The 24584-nt window shown below is 39.0% G+C and overlaps 2 protein-coding genes across 2 annotated transcripts; both read left to right on the top strand.

Annotated features, from left to right (window-relative positions):
* Nucleotides 1-12342: 12342 nt before the first annotated feature.
* On the top strand, nt 12343-15110 carry LOC141942185 (interleukin-8-like). The gene is made up of 4 exons (XM_074865128.1): nt 12343-12462; nt 12641-12776; nt 13579-13662; nt 14270-15110. The coding sequence occupies exons 1-4, from the start codon at nt 12399-12401 to the stop codon at nt 14298-14300; spliced, it is 315 nt and encodes a 104-aa protein (XP_074721229.1). The 5' UTR covers nt 12343-12398; the 3' UTR covers nt 14301-15110.
* Nucleotides 15111-17834: 2724 nt separating this feature from the next.
* Nucleotides 17835-20963, top strand: LOC141942184 (interleukin-8-like). Its single transcript, XM_074865127.1, has 4 exons — nt 17835-17910; nt 18698-18836; nt 19905-19988; nt 20590-20963. The coding sequence occupies exons 1-4, from the start codon at nt 17847-17849 to the stop codon at nt 20663-20665; spliced, it is 363 nt and encodes a 120-aa protein (XP_074721228.1). The 5' UTR covers nt 17835-17846; the 3' UTR covers nt 20666-20963.
* Nucleotides 20964-24584: the final 3621 nt, after the last annotated feature.

The following is a 24584-nucleotide window of genomic DNA, read 5'->3' as shown; positions in this document are numbered from 1 at the left end:
ATTAGTGCAGGAGTGACTTCTTACACAGGGCTCCCAGGATGACACTGCAACACAATGAGACTGCAATATGACGCGGGTATGATTTTGTTGTCTTGATGGAACTCGTTACCAAGTTCCTGCCTCCAAGTAGAAAAGTGACATGCAAATGACCTTTGGATGTCCCCACAACAAATGATTCATTTTGAAATGAGCAATGGCTGGTACATGGGCTTGAGGAGGGAGCCCTGAAAAACAGCAAAGATGCAATGTATCAGCATTGCCTTTTGCAGATAAACAGCATAGGGAGACATATTTACAGTCTGAAAGACACGAGGCATGTCTGTGAGCAGCTCACCTTAGGCAGCAACTGCTCTTCTGCCTCCAGCCTGCTTGTTTTCCCTTTATACCATAGCAGTCCCATGCTACACAACGTTCTAGTTGTAACAGTATAGTTGTGATAGTAGATGTAAACTAGAAATAACAACAGTAAGGTCTGACTGCTTCCTGAGCAGCACTGCATACCTGATACCCTCACTGGCTGCTGTTGAAGTTAAGGGATTCAGCATATTATTAGAGATATCCAACACTTTCTTAATTCACACCCATTACTGCTAGCAGGAAGAGCCAACATGACTGAACTTGCCACAAAATGAAGTGACCTATATGTTAGTAAGGCTTAATAAAGACAGCTTTTGTTCTGTGATAAAAATGTCATTATGTCTTCTAATTCCATTGTGTCATACTGAATTTGATGGTGCCTTAGTTCTTTAAGGCTTTAGAGCAATCATTGTTAATCCTTCAGATATTATCTGCTAGCTAATAAAGCATGTCTAATGCTTCATACAGTGCATTACAGTAAATAATTTTCTAGGCTATATTGTTACAACTAAGGATGTAGTTTGAGACACACAGCTTTGGGGAAGCCAGCATAAGAAGTTCCTATGCCTTCCTCAGCCCTGGCTTCTTGTTCCCACTTCTGCAGTGCAGCTTTTGCACCATCTCCTCCACTACCACTATTGCAGAGCTAGAGTATAAAATGGGACCCCCTCAGAAAAATAAGAAAGAATCACCCTAAAAATAAAATCATGAGCATTGCAGTGAAAAAAAAAAATCTGTCCATAATGGTGAGCACCTCAGAAATCTCATCCCATTCCTATTCCCAGATCTCAAAATAAGTCTCAAAAGTCCTCCACTGAAGCTCTCATTTGACTGCATGTTAATTAGAAATACTATTCCTTTCTGGATTAATCTGTTGAAAACCTAGTAAAACAGCACAATAACTGTTGATTATTGGGAAATATCTTTGATTTGGAGAAGAAATAAGGAGAGGCCAATAAATGAGGACTCCAAGGAACTCACCATGGTGCAACACAATTGCCCTTAATGTTCTGCCTAACCAGTAAAATGTAATTTTTAGTATCTTCAGAAAGGAAGCAATTCATTCGTCATCTGAACGTGTGCCACCAGGTTTACACTTCTTCCTGTCAACAAGTCATGTAAATACTCAAAAAATGTGTATGAAAACCAAACTTCTTTGCTCTTATGCTTCCTGCTGCAGACATATGCTTTTCATCTGAAATTTCTTTTGGTAAATGGTTACCATAATCTTTGGCATTTCCTTTCAGACTAGGTTGTGAAAAGAGTAGGACATGCACTGGCTTATATGGAATTACAAGCATTCCTTGCAGAGTGCACTATGGTGAGTTTAAGACATGAGACACAATTTTTAACTAGTAACTTTGTAAACAAGTATCACAAAACACCAATGAAAAAAGTACATGATGAAAAGTACTACTGTGACAGAAAGCTTTGGACAGGATCTTCTTGTTTATCATGGCAGGAGTGTTTATGCCAGAACAACAAAGAATACATCAGCTTTTTCATTCTGAAAGTATATTTCAGTAGGCAGTGCTTCAAAGGTCGATAAATTGAGCTCTGTCTTGAAACTGGGCATAAAAGACTAAAAATTTCAATGAGGCTGCACAAATATACTGCAGAACTAATTTTTTCCCTTCCTGTCCAATTCTATAACTTGAAACTCAAGCCTTATTACTTAAAGATTATAATAGCTATGAGTTCAAGTGTAATCTGTAGCTATTCCCTTTCCCACACTTCTATAGTGTACTTAAAAAACTCATGTGAAAGGTGAACAGAGTGACGTTCAAGTCAACAAGTGCACATCCTGCTAATTTTGCAACATTAGCGGGAAGGAAATTGTTTTCAAACTCTGGTTTAGTAACCATTCCCTGATCAAAAATACTGTTACATCTCCCTCACTAAAGCACAAAACAAATCCTTATGAACTAACAATCACATAGTGTTTTACAACTAACCACCACTGGTACAGAATGAGATAAAACACTTGAGCCCCTGTCACTGTTCCTGGTACACAGAACTGGACAATTTTATTATCTGCAATACTTTCCCAAGTGACTTCCGTTTCACAGAGAAAAGCATTTAAAAATTCCAGAAGCAGAGCTGAGAAGTGCAGTGTGGTTACAGGACTTTTGCAGTTCCATATGTGTAACTTAGAGTTTTCACCAAAGATGGCTCCAAGTTAACACAATTGTACATAAGTACATACTTACTCGAGCTGGACAGTCAAATGCTTTTAATATGGCACATGGTAATTACTCTTTAAGGTACTACTGCCTTAAAATTGTTTATGTCCCACCTGTATTAGCTTGCTAGGCCTTCTGTGCTCATGAAGGCTTGTCACTCTTGAAACATACATCATGCTCCACCTGCGATCAGTACCAAATTTGCAGTCAACATAAAAGTAACCATAAAGCTCATGTACAGTAGGAGGAGTGTTAAAGCAACCATGTTAATGTGCTATGAGATCTTACAAGATTCAAGGTTGGACATAAGGTTCAAACTGAACGCCATACATTGCCAAAGTAACTGTCACCACCTAACTGCTTTGCCAGGATTCATGAATCACCCATTATTACAGGTGACACTGAGCCACAGAGTCAGGATCTGGCAAAACCTTGACTACAATTTTTGTAATGGTGCTCCTTGCCGGTCTGAGAAATGTCACTCTCCTGTTACCACACCAAAATGATTAGGTTATTAGCATCAATCATACTGGGGGCAACTGTGGCTGCAGCACCCTAAGTAGTAGAGTTCGGCATCCTAAAAGGAGGGGGCAAGGCGAAAAACAGGATCACAGCTGTGGATATCAGAAGAGCAGACTTGGGGCTCTTCAGGGATCTGCTCAGAAGAATCCTATGGGAGACCATCCTGGAGAGCAAAGGGGTCCAGGAGCCCTGGTTGATTTTCAAGTATCACCTCCCCTCCAAGCTCAAGAGTGGTCCATCCCAGCAAGCAGAAAATCAAGCAAAGGCAGCAGAAGGCCTGTGTGGATGAACAAGAAGTTCCTGACAAAGCTCTAACATAAAAAGGAAGCATACAGAGGTCTCCATCCTTAGGGATATTCAAAAGCCAACTTGACAAGGTCCTGAGCAATCTGCTCTAGCTGACCCTGCTTTGAACAGGCAGGGGGTGTGGGTGTGTGTGTGGGGGGGTGTGTGTGTGTGCGCACACATATTTGTATGAGCGTGGGCCGAGCATTCTCCAGAACCTTATTCTCTCATGTCTTTCTGTGAAACTGTGATTCTCCATCTGGCTCAGGAAGAGCTAATGATGTCTGGTTAGATGATAACTGCAGTGCCATTGGACATGAGTATTTCCAACCCAGAGCATTCATGCAATGATTTGTTGAGGAGATTGTCTGAAACAGGGAGTGAGAAATCTCTGAAGCCAGACATGGGACATTTGAATCCAAATAAACCTGAAATATAGCTTTGGGGGATATAGGGATGTCTTTCCTAAACAAAATGAAGCCTATAGACAGTCTAAAGGCTACATGGTTTTGTAACATGGTTTTGTTCACGTCAGCTTCAGAGAATGGAAAAACATTTTTACTGGTGGTAATAGATTTGATGCTAGTACCAGAAAAAGGTGAACCGCGGAAGTTCTTGCTCTCAGGGCTGTGTTATAAATCAGACAGTGAATAGTGAGCTTACAATGTTGCTCCAGTTATTTCCTACCAGCTCTGAGGAATACCTAGTCTCTAAGGTTTGTTCCATCAGACCTCCTGGGTAATGGAAAAGTCAGAGTTGCTTTTGAACCATCTCAAAGATTCCTAGGAAGGACACACTAAGCATGAAGGAGAAAAAAATTGTCTCAAAGTACTCAAGTCCTTTAAGACTGGCAAATCCTTAGTGGATTTAGTGGAACAGAACTTGGCCAAATGCCTCAAGTAGAACAGTAAAACTAGAATACATGAGGGCAATCTTTTCAGGAGAGAACCTTTTAAACCTCATCAAAGCCAAAAAGTAGATGCAAACATAAAGTCTAACCAAGAATAAGGGGTCCTAGGTCTCTTGCATTTCTCATTTACTCTCTGCCGGTCTACGAAAAACTCTCTCGAGGACATCTTATTACCCAGTGAGTTTTTGTCCTCTAAAACTTCAGATATCATGGAGATTTTGCAGAAGCAATGGAAATCTTTTCTGAAGAATATGTTTGATTGACAGGATGAACCTTATGAAAGACTGCCAGCCAGTGTGCAGTCATACATGCCACTTCAGAAATCCAAATCATAAAAGATAAACTGGAATTGAAGCTTATAATGACGCTTAACAGTTCCCAAGATCTCCAGGGGTTATTACACTTAAGAAGAATGGGGAAAGGATATTGTTTTGTGTGAGTGATTAAAGGTTTGGCTCAGTGACTAACCCAGTGCATGCCTTACACTGATAATGGTTTCCTGGTTAACTGTACTGGGATTGGATACCTCAACAGGTTGGACTTAACAAACAGGTATTGGCAGACCTTCAGGAAAAAAGTGCTGGGGAAAATCAAACTCCTTGCTATAGGTTTATATCCTTGATCTACATTAAAGATTCACATGTTTGGGTTTGGCATCGACCGCTAATGGTCTGTGTCAACAGAGCTGTTTATGCTAAATTGAAGTGGGTGAATTCCTGTATTCTAATTACATTAATTTTTATAAGAGTAAATTAGCTCTGGGATGGAAGTAAGAGAAACAGTGATATATAAGAGTAATTTTCACATCTTACATTGAAACCAAATGACAATTACTTTTACTACAATAAGTAGGAGAAAATGCCTTTTATTCAGAGAATCGAAGCCCAGAAAGGACAAACCCAGAAGCATAATACTGAAGAGAGGGTAGGGTGGGAATGGCGGAGGGAGATTAGGGCTCTCAGAAGTTCAGGACACACTTTAGGAACTGCTAAAGGTATAAAACCACTTGCAGTTGTAACCATGACAGTTCAAGCTTGCTCAGATTTTAGTTGATGATGGTTTTGGTAAACATCAGACCCACAGTCATACTGTACACAAATCAGTCATACCGAGATAGGATCTACCTCAGATTAGGAAAATCAATCTAGGTAGGAAGTGTTTAGGTCACATTGCAAATGACTACTTTCAACTGTCAAGTCACTTTCTTCTGAAGAGTTAAAGAATAGCTTCATCACTCTCCCCAAAGCACCAGGTTGAATTGCAAATCCACTAGAAACTTAAAATATGAGGACATATAATTCAGTGTATAACTACCAAAATGGTTAGACACAGATTTACACTGCTAAACAATGGTATTTTTAATTTCAAGTTCACAAAATCTGAGAAACTTTTCACACAACTAGGGTTGCTCTCCAAAAGTACTATAATACTGCAGGCAATCCATGGAGGCTTAAAAAATTTGAATTCTGTCTTCATACACTAGAGAGCTACTTGTGAGTGCTTGGAAAAAAGGTGCAAATTCACAAACTCTCCTTGTCACGCAAGTATTCTGGTTTGCTGTCACATACCTGTGAGGAGTGGGAGAAGGCAAAACAGGTCATACCTAATGCATTTGTTTGGCCTGTTGCTGACTTTTGATCAGTGTTACAAAGTTCACTGGAGTTAAATAAAGTTCTCCATAGCAGGGGTTGCCAAGAAGTCAGAATAATGTAAATTATTCCCTGGGGTTTTCAATTTGATATAGAAACAAAATTACAACATGAAATGAAGGAAAGAAGAGGGAAAGCCAGTGACAAGAAAAATTAGTTTGGTTGCCCTGAAAACCATTACCTTCCAGCACAGTGTTACCAGTCAGAAAAACTATATTCTGGAGGTGCTGCCTTTGCTCTTTTTTCTTGAGCAGAACTGGGTGGGAAAAGACAGGACTCCGGGTCTGTTCCCATCTCAGCTGACCTTCCTGAGGAAGTGGAATACCCAGGTGCAACTGCAACACAAACCCTTATTTGTACCTATTAACAGGGGAAACCTATCACCTCCACAGCAAATATTCAAAATCAACATACCACAGAGCAGAACAAACACAAATTGTTCAACTGCAAAAATTGATACCATGGACTCAGCAGGGAAAATACTTAACCTGTAAATAAACCAGCAGAAATGAATTCCTGGGGAAGGTACCTGCTTGGAGTCAGCTAATGTTTCTGCAGTGTCCAACCAACAAGACAGTACCAGAAACAGATTCCTTAGGATGTGTTTGTTCCAGTTTGGCCTCCAGTTTGGCACTTACTCAGAAGCATTTTCCTTCAGCTCCAGCATCAGAGGTCTTTGTTTAAGGAGCTAAAAACTCTGTCATGGTTTCATGTGATGTAAACATACATACAGTCTGCTCAATGACGATCAGTCCCAAGAGGAGACAGCTTCCCACACAATGGGGATGGGCCCTCATGCATAAATGCAGACTGCAGTTCCCTGCCTCTCCAAGTTCTTCTGTCTCTCAGGTGCAGGTAAGAAGCATACATGTAAGCTCGCTACCTTTAGTTCAGACTGATTTTTCCTCCATACAGCTGAAACTTCAGAAATAAAAAATGCCTTCATGATTTACACACAGGAATTTGAGGCCAATGCACTCTCTTCTGTCTCCTAGTAGCTGTTGTGCTCTTCATCATCTCACTGCCTCAGTTCAGGACTTTGTTCTCTTCAGATTTAGGTCCAATGACACAGCGTAACTCCATTGATTTTAACTTATTCCTGATTTACACCAGTAGGCAGAAAATTAGAATTGCAATACCCATGTAGCACAGGGTTGTTAATTCTGTTTTGCTTTGCAATGGACTTGAAAATACAATAGCTTTGGAAAAACTGTAATTATTTTATCTTCATCTCTCAAGTAGATAAAGGCTACCTAGAAAACAAGACTTCTAGTTTTGGCATAGCTGAGGGGATACAAACTTGCAAAGGGGAGGCCGGGGAGTAAGGGAGGGAGTGTGAGAAAGTGCTACTCCTAAGTGTCTTCTCCAGTCCTATCCTTATTCTCAACTACTGTTTCTGCTCAGACCTGGAAGTCCTGGCCTTGTCACATTATATAAAATATTTGTCTGAGTAACTCTTTGGTTCATGCATTGTAATTGGTTTTCAGTTACTTATGATGATTAATGAAAAAAGGTATTTATTTATTATGAAAGACAAGACATGGTGATACCAGCTGAAATACTGGAAAGTCCCTGAGTAATCCTACTGCCTTTTTTTTTTTTTCTTAAAGATGCAACTAATGCAATTAAACCACAGTGGTCACTTTTTTTTTGAAAAAGTTTCTGAATGTTGAGTAGCATGAACATCCTGATCATACTTCAGGCAGCATCCTGTCCATTTTCTTTCCTTTTTTCTTTTTTTTTTTTTCCAATACTACTTCCCTTTCTGGAGATGACTTCATTTCCTATGCAGTTACTACATACACAGGGAAACCCCAGGAATATACAAAGGCAGATATTTTCCATCAAACCCAATCAGTAAATGACTTTTGATTGCATTGTGAATTGGTCAAAGGGCACAGAAAGGAAGGACTGCAATTTTGGATTCCTTCAGACTGCTGAAAACTGTGAATAAAGTTTTGAGTCAACCGTGAATGTTCTGCTTGAGGCTCAGGGACTTTGCTGAAGCAATGCTCAACATCGCCATTAATGAATTTTAGAAGTCCAGCTGCAACGGTGGAGTATTAAATGCATAGCATGAGGACCCAGAACAGCTAGCAAGATGAACAAATGGAAATTAAGCTGGCTAAGAAAATTCAGAAGCGAGTGAAAGAAGTGATAGTGATGGTTTTAGATGTGTTATTTAATTGTGTATTGATGGAGCACTTGCTTGTGCTGCAGGGAGATCCACATGCCAGATCCTCTCGAGACAGAATTCGAAGGCGCTTCTGCCTCTAAACCAGAGATTTCATCAGCAGTGTAGGTGGAAAAAAATATTCACCAGCATAGGTGTTGCAACTGTACTGCTCTGCAGCAAGAATCACGGGCTGCACGGAAAATACAGGAATAGGGATCATCATCTCCTGCGCTGTGAGGAAGTACCACTGTGGTACAGCAGAGCTCTGCCTCTCATACTTGTTCTCAGAAGACTTTGTGCAACTTTATGACTAATTAATACTCCTTTGTTAAAGCACTCGCACAGTGACCTTTGTAACACCTGCCCAGTAGAGGACTGATTCAGAAAACACACTTCACTCCATGCCCAGCACTTCTAGAAACGAATGCAGTTTCCATTCTTGTTATTGGTGGTAAATATCAAGCATAAACAGCTTCAGGAAGAGGGGCAGAGACAACGACATGAATTTCAGTGAGTCTTTCCTGAGAAGAAGGGCTCATCAGTATGAGTTAGACTTTCAGAATTGCGTATTAACTAAACAAAAGAGAATGAACACTTTTGTAGAGGGCTGACCCAGACACTGCTGAAGCTCATCTGGAAGATAGGTACTAAACATGTATCTCATGGCTGTATTTCTATTTACAGTCATTTATTCCATATCTTTCATATAAAAGTCATTCAGTGTGACAGTTGGCAAACTTAAAATCTTGGGGTATTTGTTGCTATCTAATTAAGAAATAGTTAGGGGGAAAAGACACATCCTTATGGTATTTGTAACTGCAAGCAAGTTCTCTATTTGGCCCTCTCAAGTCAGTCAAGTAGCCTCAAGTAAGGTTCACTGTAGAGACTGTTTCACCGCCAAAATACAGATGACACTGAAGACCCAGACTACCAGACAAAGACGCAAAAAAGTTGAGACATTTTCCCTCTGCAGATCAAAAGTATGCATAGATTTTGCTTACAAGGTCACAGAAGTATATGAAAATAAGAGGAAGAATTTGCCTGAAGGAAATCTAAAGCTCAAGCAGGACTACCCTTTCCTGCTGAACCTAATATTCTTTAAAAAAAAACCACAACAGGATTGGAGTTGTCACATTCACTGACTCAGCTGCTCAGTTATTTTGAAATGATCTTTTACATGTTTGGATCTAAAATTCCAGGCACGAGGCAGGATTTCTAAAGATACCGGTGAGCAATCACTAAGGGAGATAAGGACAGAGCAGTGCAAGGGGTTCCTCAGGCGAAAAAAATCCCTCACTACTCATGGGAGCATAAGGAAATGCAAAGTTCCAGGTGACCCACAAGTCAGGGAAAGTTGGGGAGAAGCATATAGAAAATTATCAGAGAAACTCCAATTTTTTCACTCGGGTACCTCAAGCTCTCTCTTACCCTTTGCTATGCCATAGCATAACTGGTGTGGAAGCCTTGACTAGTGAAATTAGTGAATTTTGTGCCTCTGGTAGCACCTACAGATTGATTTGAACTAATCTAGCACATACCAGTTTGCCATGTGATTTGGACAGGGACTTCTGTACCACACATCAAGGGCAAAAGTTGGATGCAGGATAGTCTGCATTCCTGTGTGTCATATATTGATGATGAGCCCATCATTTCTCAGAAATCTTATCACTTGGTAGGTGTTACGGCACTCATGCCAAGAAAATTGAAGCTGCTCAATAACTATATTTATGACCCTTATGACAAAAAAAAGTGTTTATTCAGCTGGAGGCTACTAGATACTGTTTATGATACTCATATTTAAGGCTTAGGCATTATTCTCTTCAGTCAGAGACTGTATGCATTAGAAATTCAGCAGCTTTTAAGTCACCTGCCTCGTGTCTCCAAAACTAGGTCCTTGTAAATTAATTTAAACAGCAGCTCCTCTCTTCCACCCAAAACACAAGAGTTTACAATAAAACATGTGATCTTTTCATTCATGGTTCATCTTTTCTGACTTCTCTCTGTAACTACAACAGGAATTTTATCATTGTCAGTTCTGGGGTTTTTGCAGACCAAGTCTTCCACTCACTACCTCAAATTACAGTCAAAACTCAGACTCCAGAACTCTATTCAGTTGTTCCCATTGCTCTATATCAAGATCTGTTATACTTGTAATCATTATGTCATCTATGATAGATGTAAGACACCTAAGCAGTTTCTTTATATTTGAGTAGTAACATACAAGAGCCACAAACATCTATCTGTATGGATCAAGAAAGCAGAAATAACACTTCCTTAAAACACAACAGGCAGTAGGTTTTACACAAAGAAGACAAAGAATAACACCTTTATTGCATATACAGTACAGAAGCAAAAATTTATCTTAGAGTTAATGAAAATCATTAACTAAATTAAAGACAAAGAACAGTTTCTTAGGTTTATTTGGAAAAGAGGTCTACACTCCTCAGGCAGTGCAATTCATAATTCCATTTTCTCCTTGTACGCAGGTCAGAAGACATTTCCGCTGATACTCCAGTTTGCATTTCTGTAAACAGTTTGCTGTGCATGGAAATAATATGTTAGGAGGAAATAAAAAGTCCAGAGATAGGAACAAGCAACCCAATCTATGCTGCTATCAGGCAAAAGGACAATATTTTGAAAAAAGATATCAACCTGGAGATGTGATAAAGGTCTACAGAATTATCAAGGAGGTGGAAATCAGGGATAAGGATCAATATATACTTCTTGTTTTCCCACAAAAGAATCAGGAGGCATCAAACGAAACCAGGCCCAGAGCGGGAGACTACTAGGGATAAGTCTCAAACACACTTGATCTTTTCTTACACATTCCTAGACATCTGCTGATGACCATGGTTGAAGAGAGGATATGCACTAGGCAGACCTCTGGTTTGACACAGAAGGGCTGTAATTAAGTGCTTATGTGCTCACATTAGCTAATCCAGCTATGTTCACTGCAGGCTGAAAATTTACAGGAAAAACAGGTGCTTAATTCCATATCTACACATCTTATTAGGTTACTATTCAGAACACATCCTCTAAGACTATTTATAAACTTAGTTGTGGAAAACTACAGACATTGATATATATGGTATATTAAGTGGAATTCAGTGTGGCATACATAAATCGCTGTGTCTTTCATGATGAGTCAGAGAACAATAAACCTATATTCCTTCATATCTGGTCCTATGCTTTGTTCCTTTGACTGTCTCCATCACCTGGCAGAAGAACAATAACAGGATTCCTTCACATTCAACCCAAAAAAAAGTCCACTTGTGATTTAGCATTATTTTCTATTGTTAATAAAACTTTACCTGAATAATCCTCTGTTCTGATCCCATCTTCACTTCTCCTTTAATTTTATCATAATCAGAAGAAATCTTTTCTTTACAGAGTCAAATTTAAATTTGCAGAAGTGCTTCAATTTATTTCAGAAGCAGAATCCTACAGCAGCTTTTAGAATCTTCCTCTGCCCAAATTCAAAGCATCAAACAATTAAGAGGTTTTGGCTTCAGAAGAAGCAGTGATCCTCAAAAAAATTCCACCTAATCAGGCAAAGCAATTCATCATATCATAGTAACATATTCTGTATGTTCGCAATAGTATAACAAAGTCAGTCTGGATTCTGTTGCTTATTTCAGTGATGCTAGGTTTTAACGTATCAAAAAGTATGGTAAGTATTTCTGCAGAAGTTATCTCAGCATATAAAGGAAGATTTTTTAAAATGTAATTGCATATAAGGAGAAGGGGAGCTCATTAAAATCCAGTTCTAGTACCTATCATTTCTACAAAGTATTACCTTCTATCATGTCTTAAAATGCAAAAAAAAAATTAAAGCCCAAAGACACACAGATGGAAAATCACAGATCAAATGCCTTTCACCAGAAGTGGAAAGTCACAAAAAGTTACATAATAATAACAGCAAAATTACAAAGGTACAGAAGAAAATAATCATGGGAGTATTACAAAAACCCTATATATTCCACAAAGCTAAGTACATGGCAATTTTGTACATATTCTATGTTTTTGTATTTCTTTAATTAAGAAGGTGTTTTCTGTTAATGAAAAGCAATTTGGTGGTCATCTAGGGAAAGGGGCTTACCCACTCCCCTGTGACTCACTTCACAGTAGCATGTTACAGGTTTGGAGTTTCCATTTGTATGACCCACCCATGATGCCAGAGTGCCCAGAGGAGGCCAAGACAGTATATAAACACAGCAGGTCCCAGAGCACAGGCACTGGCCACCCCTGGGGCTGCTGGAGCTCACCTCACCACAGAACCAGACCCAAGTGACACAAGAAAGAAACACTCGTGCATCATGATGGGCAAGGCTGTGGCTGCTGTCCTGACTCTTCTCCTGATCTCAGCGGTTGGAACAAAAGGTAAACAAATCCTTCCTAAAGCTCTCCTAACTAATTCAAGTGTAAATGCTGACAGGGTAGATACTATGCTGTCTTACAAGTGCAGCAAATAACTCCTCTAATATGTAAGTAAAAAGAACATGTGCTTCCTGTGGAAACAGCAAAACAGTTCACTTTTTTTTTTCTTTTTGTTTTACAGGTAAGGCCCTGCCACGTTCAGCAATTGAACTCCGGTGCCAGTGCGTAGGCACCCATTCCAAGTTCATCCATCCCAAGTTCATTCACAACGTGAACCTCATCCCCAGCGGACCTCACTGCAAGAACGTTGAAGTCATGTAAGTGCTTTTGCAAAATTCTCCTGATTACTTAACAAGAAGGAAATAGATCTGACATTAAGGATGATGTAAGTGTTCTCTAAAAGATGTAACAGGCCAGCAGGCACGACTACTCAAAATGCAGAACAGCAACGCTCATTGCTCTTACAAACGATACGCTACGTCTTATAAATTGCGTGTTGTTTTTGCCAATCTTTACTTTTTAAACACCCTATGTAATATGTCAACCTAAACTTGCAGTCATCAGACAGCAACTAACTTTCTAAAACTCTGAATTCCACCAGCATATGGGAAGATAGATAAATGCACAGAACCATGCTGAGCAGGTGATCAAAACATGAATTTCAATAGCTAGGTCAAAAAAATTATCACACTTCTACTCAAGTCAATGAAAAAACCGCCATTAGCATACAAATCATATTATCTGGTCACAATTCCAGAACTTTTACTGTAAGAAAATTTCTATGGACTGGGAAGTACTGGTTCTGAATCAACATGGAAAGATTTAGCCCTTCAGTTAAACACCATCACAAATACAAAGCAAGCTGGGGAAAAAAAAAGAAGCAATTTTGAAAAGAGTGAGATGTAACATGCAAATGATGTAACACAATCAAACAAACAGATATGAGAAGATATGAAACCATTTAAAAAAAAAACCCTGTATGTTAGGCTACAGCCTCAACTGATACAGCTTAAGGGAGAACATATCAGTGTACACCTGGAATGAGGTTATGAGAGAAAAGGGAAATTGCCTTGGAATTCACTAAGTAGACCTTTTCCCTTCCTTTTTTCTCTGTTGCAGAGCTACCCTGACAGACGGCAGAGAAGTGTGCCTGGAGCCCACTGCTCCCTGGGTGAAGCTGATCATCAAGGCAATTCTGGACAAGTGAGTAATTTGTTCTCAATAAGCATAGCTTATCAAAAAACGGTATTTTAAATGAGCTAGCAAACATGTACAGTGTAAAGTGCACAAAAATTCTGTCTCCTCAGGCAGTTACTACTCTTTGTGTTCACTAACTGGGACAAAGCACTGTGATTGCTTTGAGCTTTAATTATAGCATTAGGTTCAATCCCTTATTGTGCTGCACACCCCATGTGAATGTTATCTACTTCTCTTGTAAGGCACAAGCATATTGAAAACCTGCGGCTCAAGTGCTCAGGAAATCCAGGCATTAACCAGCTGGTTTTCTCTTGCTTGCAGTGGTAGAAAGCAACAACCAGTTTTGCAAAACTAATGGCATTTAGATAAATGGGGGGAAAAATCAGGCCCGAGAGTTGTCAAGTGAAGCATCAAACTATGGAAGCCCACAGTTACTGAGTACTTGTGAAAAGGTCACAATGTACCAGTGTCCCTTAGGCTCAGTAACAACTTTTAAGAGGTTTGGACACCGAAGCACAAACCCTTTGTGGTGGATTTCATCTGATTGCAGTGAGTGATACCTGTTCCATGGACAAGTTCTAATTGGCTCCTTTTCCATTTTCTTTCTTTCTAGGGCAAACGCCAAACCTGAGACAGTGTCCTAAGATGAAGAAGAATGTCTTAACTCTTCTAGGAAGGCAAAAATGGGGGAGACATTCATCCAGCTTCTGGCAGCTCACCTCCTCCTGCCTCCTAAATTCACATTTCTAACAGCATCTAGAGAGTATGGATTCCCTGGTTTTGTAGGTAGTTGACAACAACAATTTAAGTCTTTTAAAGAGGTCTCATTATGTAGGAGAGAAACCACTACCACCAGAAAAAGCTGGCAGAAAAAATGGATTGTGAAAGGAGATGGAGACAATTCAGGAGTCATTTTTGCTAAACACAGCTGAATCTGTGCAGCGCACTCTCAGCAGAGCTTTCACTAAATGACACCTTCTTTCTTGGCTAACAGTTTAGGAAAAGACGAGTGACTCCTACTCTCCAAGAAAGCATGGAGAGGTAGCATCACCTGTACCTAGGTCACTGCCACTCAGAGTATGCTACTGACTAGAAGAGGGGAACCTACAAAATTAGGAAGCCAAAATTCTGAGACATCAATTTTTGTGCCATCATTTTCAAGATATTATTTATTGTGAATTAGTGTTTGTGAAGGCATAAACATGTATTTTAATGCCATTTTTTTGTTAGAAAAAAGCACTTTTATTTATGTAATTTCATATTTTAATTTATTTTACTTTATTTACTTTTACATAAGAATGTAGTTGGTCTTCATTATTTATTTATTTATTTATCTGTTTATTTATTTATTTATTTATAATGTTTATGTACCTAATAAATGCTGTTGAAATATTTTCACTTCAATATTGCATGTTATTAATTTCCATATTGAAATACAGAAGTGAAAAAGAGGATGCATTTTCTTTCATTTTGTATCACATAATGGGTTTTCAGAAGGGCAAGTGGTGGCTGAGTCATGGGGGGTAGCTAATTACAACAGCAAATTCTTGTCTCTGGTGAGTGCAGATGGTTTGCAATATGAGGAATTAGAAAAATGATCTACTTTCCTCCTCTTCTCTTGCCAGACTCAGTGTTTTCAGAGGTCTGGCTGATAAAATTCACAGATAGAAAATAATGGATAAATAATGGTTAGTCACAGAAATTCCAAGGCCATAGCAGTGGTGGTGCTCAGACAGCACGTCAGCTGAGAATCTGGCACTGAACAAGGTTTTTCATTAACTTAAATAAGCAGGGAAATCTGATAAACATCAAGGAAGTCACTGAGCATCCTCCTTAATTCCAGTGAGGAGTAAGGACTACACCAGAAAAAATCCTAAGAAATAGAGCTCCAGTTGTACAGCCACACATCTGGCTGTGACACAGCAATTTACAGAGGAATGGTTGGAATATAAGCAGCAAACACTTGAGAAAATGGGAAAGTTGAACAAATGTTTTGATATTCATTCTGCTTCAGTCTTTTCCAATAACAAGCCACTCCGTATTCTGCACAAAGAGCTCATGTTTGCTTATGGTGCAAGATAAAAAGGGAATTTCTGGTACTGTTTGAGCAAGCTCTTGTGCAAGATGACAACTATTCCAACCACACTTTGCTCCCTATCCCCATCCCTGCCCCTGTCCCAGAGCACTGCATTACACAGCCTGCTAGACCTCTAAAGGAGACAAAGTTTCTCAAGGCGACAGGTTTTGTTCAGACTTGGCTTACAACACTAAGTCTTCCTGTTTTCTGAGTGATTTTTACAAGTTGGCTTCTTTCAGAGATCTAATCTGGAGGTTAACACATCAGGAACACCAGCCAAGAATGGGGAGAGGTGGGGAAGAACCACTTTACATGCACGCCATAAAAGCATGCGTGTACCCTAAAGGACTGGCACCAGTTTCAGTGCTATACAGATACTTACTGTATGCACGTAACCTTTGCCACCAGCAAAATCCCAGTCAAGTTACTGGGAGCTGAATCACAGCCAAGGCAGGGCTCTTCTAAATTCTTCTGTCCAAAACATCAGCAATGGCTGCGCTTCCAGGACCCCAAGCAGGGCATCTGCACAGTGGCTGAACCGCACCCCTTCTTTCTCCATAGATTATCGTTCATCAGTGAAACATGATGCAGAAGTTGGCTAGAAATGATAAAATATTGCATTTCTGTTCTGTGTGCACTCAGACAATACCTTTCTTAGGAATACGACAACAACCCTCGCGCTTCCAAAAATGTGTTTCAGTGCTCTCAGAGGCTGCTAAGAGAAGCACTGCAGCTCTTCTGACTTGATGACTACCTTTGTCAAACGTGGGCTGTTCTTCCATGTTGTTTCTGCTTTGCTAATACTGTCTCTCCAAAGCTGAACTCAGACTCCATGAAATTACTAATTCTTCTGGCAAAATATTTTTACACTGAGACACTTAACAATTAAACCAGTTATGAACTAGTTAACAATCTTAGCTAACATATCCAAAGTGTTGTCTTGTTCCCCAGTGAACAAAAGCTATGTATGTCCAGGATAAACTACCATCTCCCCTACATACAATACTAAGGCTCTCATTTGGCAGGCTCCTTCTTTTCAAAACCCAATTGCTTTCTTAATTTTTGTAAAGTACTAAAATTCACATGGACAGCATATCACAATTTGGTTGTTTCTTTCCTTGAGACCACCTTTTTTTCACCTCACAAAAATAAGAATACCCAATAACCCAATGAGTGAACAATACACACTCTAGAAATGGATTCCTGAGGAATTATCGAGAGATTTCACTTATCACATGTATTTATCTTCTGTTTTAAACACCTATGATTATTCTAGATGCATGAGGTTAGAAAGAAAAACAAGTAACCTCCTATGTGCTTATTTTAATCAGTTGTTACCACAGCTCTTGTTAAGTACTTTCTCTTTTCATATCCTGAGCAAATGAAATTTTCAGAAGGCCTAAGTGACTTAGGTGACAATGCCTCAGTTAAACTCATCATTTCCTGTTCAATGACTAAAGAAGCTTTCCAGTACAGAATTAAGCATCTAAATTCCTTTAGCCAAACTGAAAATTAAAAAATCCTTTCAGAGAACAAGAGAAACTAGTTATGTCTTGCCTTCATAAGACACTGGCTAAATAACTTCATTAGAGTCATATCAAAATATAGTCCATAAGATTGGGATTAAAAATTCCCATAATTATGTTGGGTAAAAGTTTTTGCACAAGGCATTTAAAATCAATGCAAAGAGCTGATCAGAAATTCTGCATTCAGAGAGGGGGGAAAAAGTCTCTTTATTTTGACTTGGGGGATGTCTGGTAATGCTGTATTGATTTCAAGTGCAAGCTCAGCATTGTTGGCTAAAATCAATTTCCCATGAAGAAGTGCAAACAGAAAGTGATGGATAATAACCACAATTTAAAGAAGTAGTTTAAAATACACAGCAGCAGAAGTAACTTAGGGAATTCTGAAGTGCCACGGAACAAACTTCAGAGAGATTTGGATTTCTTATGCAACACACTCATGTATTAGGAAACCTGCAGGTACAGAACCGTGTTGTACTGGAGTGTACTTGTGCTGTCCTTGGGCTGCTGGGAGTGCTTTCCAATATAAAACCTGATGTGTAATAGAACCAGAGGAGAACATGTCTCAAGAAGCAAACTTCTGCACAGCAATGGATGGCAAATCTGTTGCTGTTGCTTTGTTTCTCTATCTGGTCTTAATGGTGCGGTCAGAAGGTAAGAAAATGATTTCTTAAAACTCACATAACCAAAGAATAAATATACATATGAAAATTCAAGTGGGCTTATGCTATGTTAATACTGACTTTTTGCAAGAGATGTGCATCTTCAATAAATTGTCATTCAGAAGTAAAAGTATCATTTGTATTTGCATCTGTGCATCTGCTGTGGCCGTTTCCGGGGGTAAAATATGCTTCTGTCAGAAAATTTGTTTATTCCTGTGCCATAATAACTTACCCTAGATTTTAATAAATGTTTGAATTAAGACAAGACCTCTTTTCTAAACGTGTCCATGCATGTCTCCTTTTCCAAATGACAACTTTCTCCTGTTTGTACTTTTATTCTTGATAGGCAGATTGATGATAGTGCTTCCTCAAAGCAAGAATTATACAATTTGCAGAAAAGAATAAAGAATGCGAGCAGATGACTATGGCAGAAACTAGAAAACAATATATGGACATAGCTAATGATGTTAATCTACTTTGTTCAAGTGTTGCAATTTAGGTGTAGAATCCGGCCAGGCACAAACGCACTATGAAAACATCTAAGTATTTTCACTTAGAGATACGAGTTTAACTTTAAATGCATCTGTGTACCAGCAGCTCTGAAAATATAACTGCTGCTGTTGTGCAGATGCAGTTAATTTTATCCCAAAGTCTTCAGCAAACCAGAGTGTCTGAGTAACAAGAATAAGGCTGACAGAAGGGACTACTCTTTGCTTCATAGGAGCAAATAATGAGATTGTTCATTTACCTAGACAAAACTTACTTATATTGTTCTACAGGTAAGGCATTGACGAAGACAGATGGAAGACGCTTCCAATGCCTGTGCATAAGCACTCATTCCAAGTTCATCCCTCCCAAGGCTATTCAGAACGTGAGATTAAGCCAAAGAGGACCTCGCTGCAAAAATGTGGAAATCATGTGAGCACTTTTGCAAAATGTCATCTTGCTTTCAACAGGAGGGAGTGACTTGGCATTCCACACACTAGTTACTTACTTTGGGTGGAATTACATATCATAGACACTAAGTATAAGGTATTAGGCCTTCTATCCAAAGGAATGAGTTAATTTCCTGCCAATGTTACAAGCCACTTCCATACAGTATTTTAAAAAGCCTCTCTATGCTAATATCTTAATCGTGACCAACATCACAAGAGGGAGTTAGACCCCCATAACACATTCAGGGCACAATTAATGATTTAGACAATGAAGAATCAATCAAAGATACAATCTTGATCCCATTGACATGAATTCAAACAATTTCCAGTAACTTGGTCTGCACATGGCAAAGCTGGAAATGCCACAAGTTATTCCCTATGTCAGAATTGCATACTGAGCTTTTTCCTGTGTGAGGAGTGCGGAACTTAGATTGTGAAATCCATGTGAGCACAAAGTGAAAGATATGGTAAACTTCATTTAAAATCATATCAGGAACTATTCACATGAATTGGATCAATGCATTCATGTAAACAGGGGAACTTTCTGCTTTTTATGCTTTCACTATGGTATCATAAGCAAATAATACCTGTATGATCATACCCTCTGAGCAGCACTGTGTGTCATTCAGTTCCACCTCACTAGTAGTTGGTAATTTCAGCCAGGTTTGATTAAAAAAAAAAGTTTCCAAGATAATTAAGTTCCTGAAAGATCTGCTAAACTATGGCCAGATAGAGAACAGAAACCAAATAAAAAATTAATCAGGCTCATTAAAAAGATTGCATCATAAGCACCTATATTGACATCATTCATTAAAAAAAAAAAAAAACAAACAAAACTTAAATGCCCAAGTATAGAAAAAGCATAGGAGAATATTTTTTCTCTAGTTCTCTCAGAAATACTAGCTGGAAAATATCAAACAAGTTTAATAAACATAAGTTTGTACCGTGTTCTCCAGTTACTTAATTGACAAATAGCTGAGATAAATTTCAAAACATTTGGAGAGTGGGAGGCATTCACCTAGCCTTAACTTCTTTGTTTCTTTCTTGGCAGAGCTACACTGAAAGGTGGCAGACAAGTGTGTTTGGAGCCCACTGCTCCCTGGGTTCGGCTCACTGTAAAGGCTATTTTGGCTAGGTAAGTTGTTTTCCTTACAAGAACAGCTTCAGTTGAAAGCTATTTTTAGAAGGCAGATTTTAATTTCTTGGCATGAAAATGTATACTCTCTTCAGGCATTAGTAATTCTTTCCAACAGTTCTCTCTAAATCTGTATTTCTAAACGCCTGAGGATTAAAATTGGTTTTCTCCTGTGTGTTATGCCACCCAAAAGGCCACAGGTATGATGCACCAACACATCCACTGAGAGACAGCACAATCTGGGTGCATGTTTGACACTTCCAAAAATCAAGCTCTAAAAGACTCACTTCGTCTTTCTGGGTATAATTCAGATGTACAGCTGGCATTTCTAGGCTTATTAGCTTTCACTGCTGTAAATGGGGACAATCGGGTCTCTACTTCGCACAATTTGGACATAGGTATATGGAAGTCTTTTCTGTTGGAGTAGTACTTGTGTAAACACAGACTTTTTTTGTCTTTGCACATATGTCAGTTCGTTGATACAGTTAAAATAGGTCATTAACAACTTGTGAGCACCTGTTGCTCTCCCTGTAGCTTGTATTAATGGTAATTGTTTCATTAATAAATTTCTGACTTCACTTCATCCTTCATTTAATTCCAGGGCCAGAGACAATATTGAGTCACCTATCAAAGAAAAGTCACAGAAAAATATACCTTGGAGTTCTTCAAGGATATGAAATGAGAGGAAACACTTGCTGATGAGAATGTCAAGGAACAGATCCCCCTTCTGCTACATTACATTTGATTTTTTTTTAATTCCTGACTCAGTTGCTGATTCTACCTATTTCCTTTGCTGTGTCTATCTCTAAAACTCTATCTGTGATGGATCAAGGAGTTCAAGCTTAATAAATGTGTTTTAGTGCTGTAAGGACAAGAATAAAGAAGAGGAAACTAGTTACCCCTAAATGGTCTTACTTAAAGTAGAAATAGAAAGGATACAATTAGTAAACACATGAATAAACATATAATAAGGAAGAGTCTGTGTAGCTTTGAAGGAAGTTTTTCTTTCATGCACTTGTTTCAGTTCATTGAAGGTGACAACAAGCCTATGGATGTGGAAGGTCCAACGGGTATAGTCAAACTGTCTTTCTGAAATCCTTTCACAACCCTCACTAAACATCAGAAATAATGGGACTAAGAAGGAAATCTTGGAAATGGATACATAACAGGTGAATACACAGAAATGAAGGACAGAATGAAAAGGTCAGCTTTTTTCTGATAAAGGGACATCACCCATGGATTGATTCCTACACCAGCTCTGTGGGGTCCGATTTGGTTTGGCATATCTACAACTTGTCCAGGAAGGTCATTTGCTACAAGCTGAAGTATTCTGATGATACTAAATGAAGGGCAGTAAAGACTAGGCTCAACTATGACAAACTGCAGAAGGACCTTAGGAGTCTCATTGAGTATGCAATAAACTACCAGGTGAAATTCACTGCAGGAAGTAGGAAAGATGATTCACATAGGAGGAAAAAATTACAAAGCTCATATAAAAATGAGGCATTCTAGGCTGACTATTAGCACATAGGAAGAAGATTTTGAGATTATGCTAAATTGTACGATAGGAATATCAGACCAGGGCTCAGCAGTGACAAAAACTTCAGAAACAAACCATAAAAAAACAGAAACCCAACCCATCCAAACATAACTTTAGGAGTTACTAGGGCATGCATAAGAACTACTGTGTAACTGCATGATTCACCCACATGCAGAGCACGGTGGAGCCTCTGGCTCCCATCTTCAGGAAGACAGAGTAGAGTTGGGAAAGGCTGAAGGTAATGCAGCAAAAATGAACAAATGCTCCACACAGAAGTGATGAAGCAAAGCAAACCAGATCTTTCATTCAAAAGTGAGATACCTCTGGGCAGCCATGAGAGAAATGAATTCACACCCATTTCTCCATGAAAGAACCATCTTTGAGAAAGTGGCAGAGATCCTCCACCAGCTGCTCCTGACAGCTGTAGCAACACCTTCTACAAAGATTTAAGGTGACTTCATTGTCTATGAGTACCCAGAAAATATTTTTTTTGCATCATATCTTTAAAATTATCTATGAGACGTGTCACTCACTGAAATAGAGAATGCTGATTAAAATGTGACTGACTGAGGGAAATGAAGAGTGTTCATAAGTGACTTTAGCAGTATGTGACTGGGTGTACCTGCAGCACAGCTGCAAGCAAGTAAGCATGGACTGACACCTAAACCACCTCCTGTGAGGTGCTTTGGTATGTCTCATCAACCATTCTAAGTCACTGCCAGCCTCAGGGTAGCTTAATGACTATGAGCTAATGGCTTTCAGAAGGAAGCAGCTAAAATTAGAAATAATAAATTACCTGTGTTATTTCTGAAGTGAAATTTATTGTGCTGTATTTTCCACTTATAGATAGGAAGATGCAGGCGGAGAGACACATATATAGAAAAAGAAGTCATATTTCTGAAAAGAACGCATTTTTTCTTTTTTCCATTTTTTTTTCTCTCACGTTAGTTCTATCTGATAAAATAGACCACACTTCTTGCTTTGCAAAAGGATTTTGCAGCTTACATATTTATTATGTTAAAGGTTACTGCTCAAAGGTCCAGGAGACTGCTTATAAGACTAAACATTGGTTTAATGTGTTAATTCCCATTGCATTTATTATTAATTTCTTTCTACAGTCAAAAAGGGTGTTAAAGATGTTTTCCCTTAATGATTTGCTACACATCGTTTATGCCCAGCAATATAAATCTAATTTCTGAGGATAGAGAGTGCTAAAGTGCAGATTCTAGCAGCAATCATCAGACCAGAGATACATGGTCAGAGCAATGGAGGACTGCACATAAAAATATCATGACTGCCCCATGGAGTTTGATCTTCTGAGCCTCAGGGTGGGAGAATGGGGTTTGGGGCTTGTGGGATAGCTGCAGGCTAGACCGAACATCAGACTGCAAACAGACATGTAAGAAACTCTCAGGACAGTCTTGTTCTTGATAGGGACTGACCCCCACTGGAACCCCTACCCAGAGCAACTCTGGACTCAAATCTGCATTCGTAAGCTGACTAAATACATTGATTGTTCCTTCCCACTGCTGCCACCCCTCATTTTGGGAAACAGTAAGATTTGACCTGTCCAGGAGCTTGAGATCCAATGGATCAGCAAGTTTATATATAACAGCTTTTATGCAAACCAGATCTCATTTATAATACTAAACAGTATATTTTTATTCAAGATTCAGGTGTTTACATTTTTGCACTTCTTTCACAGGCAGGCTATCTACCTGCATTCACCTGAGTGCTACAGAGAAACCCTCCATCTCTATGCACACCTCAGCGTGACTGCACTACCAGGAAGTGTACAGGTTAGCATCTGCCAAGCTGCATTGGCTGTCGTTTAATCAGAGAGTAAGAAGACAGCAGGCAACCTTTTAAGAGTCAGAGAAGTAGTAGACATGACGTATGTCTACTGACCACTTCTAATTTAATCAAAAGTTCCCAGCATGAACTTCTTAAAACTTACCATGTGTTTCCTCCCGCCACTTCCACATCTTGTTTCCACAGTCAGAAAATTCTTCCTGCCAAACTCATGAAAAGGAAATGCAACTCAAGCAATAAATGCAGCCTTCACAGAGCAGGTAAAACCCCAGCTGCTAGTTTCAATTCTCTAGCTGGATTTAGTATCTTCTCTGTTAATACCAGGTAGATTGAATTTATTTTTAATCTGAATATTTGTTAATATTTGCTAATATTTGATGTTAATATTAGAATGAGTATTAGTGTATCCTTTTCTAATATTAATAGATACCTTATACTGTTAATGACTTTTCATATTGAATTGGATCAAACGAAACATTTCATTTAACCCACAACAAATTTTTAACTGAAAGCTACAATAAAGAATTGACTGTTTTCAAGCAGAGCTGAAACATATATCATAAATAAATATGCAGTCACATAAATATATACTTATTCTATCGTATTTATAAATACATACATTAAAAGGCAAATCAACTAAAAAGCTGTACTGCTATTTTGTGATTCCAGAGGGGTTCAGGAAGGTCCAGCACTTACCATGATCTGACTAACGTTACACAACCATCTATATTTAGACACTTAAGTTTGAAAAAAAATCACAAACTGACCCTAAACTTTTCTCCTTTCCTTGCTATCATGTCCTCATATAGCAAGTCAAAAGCCAGATGTTTAGAAGACTTTCTGCTTTTTATGTATCTGCTCCCTATGCTTTGCCTCACTTCCAAAAGCATTTGCACAACATAGTGCCCAGTTTTTAAGCAGCAGAAGCAATTATTTCCCAGCCCTTGTATTTGCTCTTTCTGCTCTCCACGGGTCAAGTGGAATGGCAGGTGAAGGCCAAGCCCTTTGTGGGGAAAAGGAGGTGCTTTCAGAAAACAAAGTGGGATTTTTTCCCTGGGGAACAAGAGGAGCTGGTAGAGAGGACGCACAGGAGACAGGAGTTGACAGAGTTCACCTTGCACAGGCTGAATTCTCACTCCAGTGAAAGCTTTGTTTCCCAGGTCTTTGGGGTCTTGTGTGCACAACTTCTCAAGTGAGAGGTTTGAATTTGTCTAAAACAAGACAGACTCTTAAGTTTCTTAGAG

The sequence above is a fragment of the Strix uralensis genome, chromosome 4 (assembly GCF_047716275.1).
Source record: "Strix uralensis isolate ZFMK-TIS-50842 chromosome 4, bStrUra1, whole genome shotgun sequence".
NCBI classification, from domain to species: Eukaryota; Metazoa; Chordata; class Aves; order Strigiformes; family Strigidae; genus Strix; species Strix uralensis.
The sequence above is the reverse complement of the archived record's forward strand: the minus strand, read 5'-3'. Positions and strand labels throughout refer to the sequence as shown.

What these genes read in the sequence shown, in the direction of transcription:
- LOC141942185 (XM_074865128.1), top strand. Translation starts at nt 12,399, where the DNA reads ATGATGGGCAAGGCTGTGGCTGCTGTCCTGACTCTTCTCCTGATCTCA. An exon ending in CTCAGCGGTTGGAACAAAAG is followed by an intron (nt 12,463 to 12,640) that starts GTAAACAAATCC and finishes TTTGTTTTACAG; the next exon opens with GTAAGGCCCTGCCACGTTCA. An exon ending in ATCAAGGCAATTCTGGACAA is followed by an intron (nt 13,663 to 14,269) that starts GTGAGTAATTTG and finishes CTTTCTTTCTAG; the next exon opens with GGCAAACGCCAAACCTGAGA.
- LOC141942184 (XM_074865127.1), top strand. Translation starts at nt 17,847, where the DNA reads ATGGATGGCAAATCTGTTGCTGTTGCTTTGTTTCTCTATCTGGTCTTA. An exon ending in CTTAATGGTGCGGTCAGAAG is followed by an intron (nt 17,911 to 18,697) that starts GTAAGAAAATGA and finishes ATTGTTCTACAG; the next exon opens with GTAAGGCATTGACGAAGACA. An exon ending in GTAAAGGCTATTTTGGCTAG is followed by an intron (nt 19,989 to 20,589) that starts GTAAGTTGTTTT and finishes ATTTAATTCCAG; the next exon opens with GGCCAGAGACAATATTGAGT.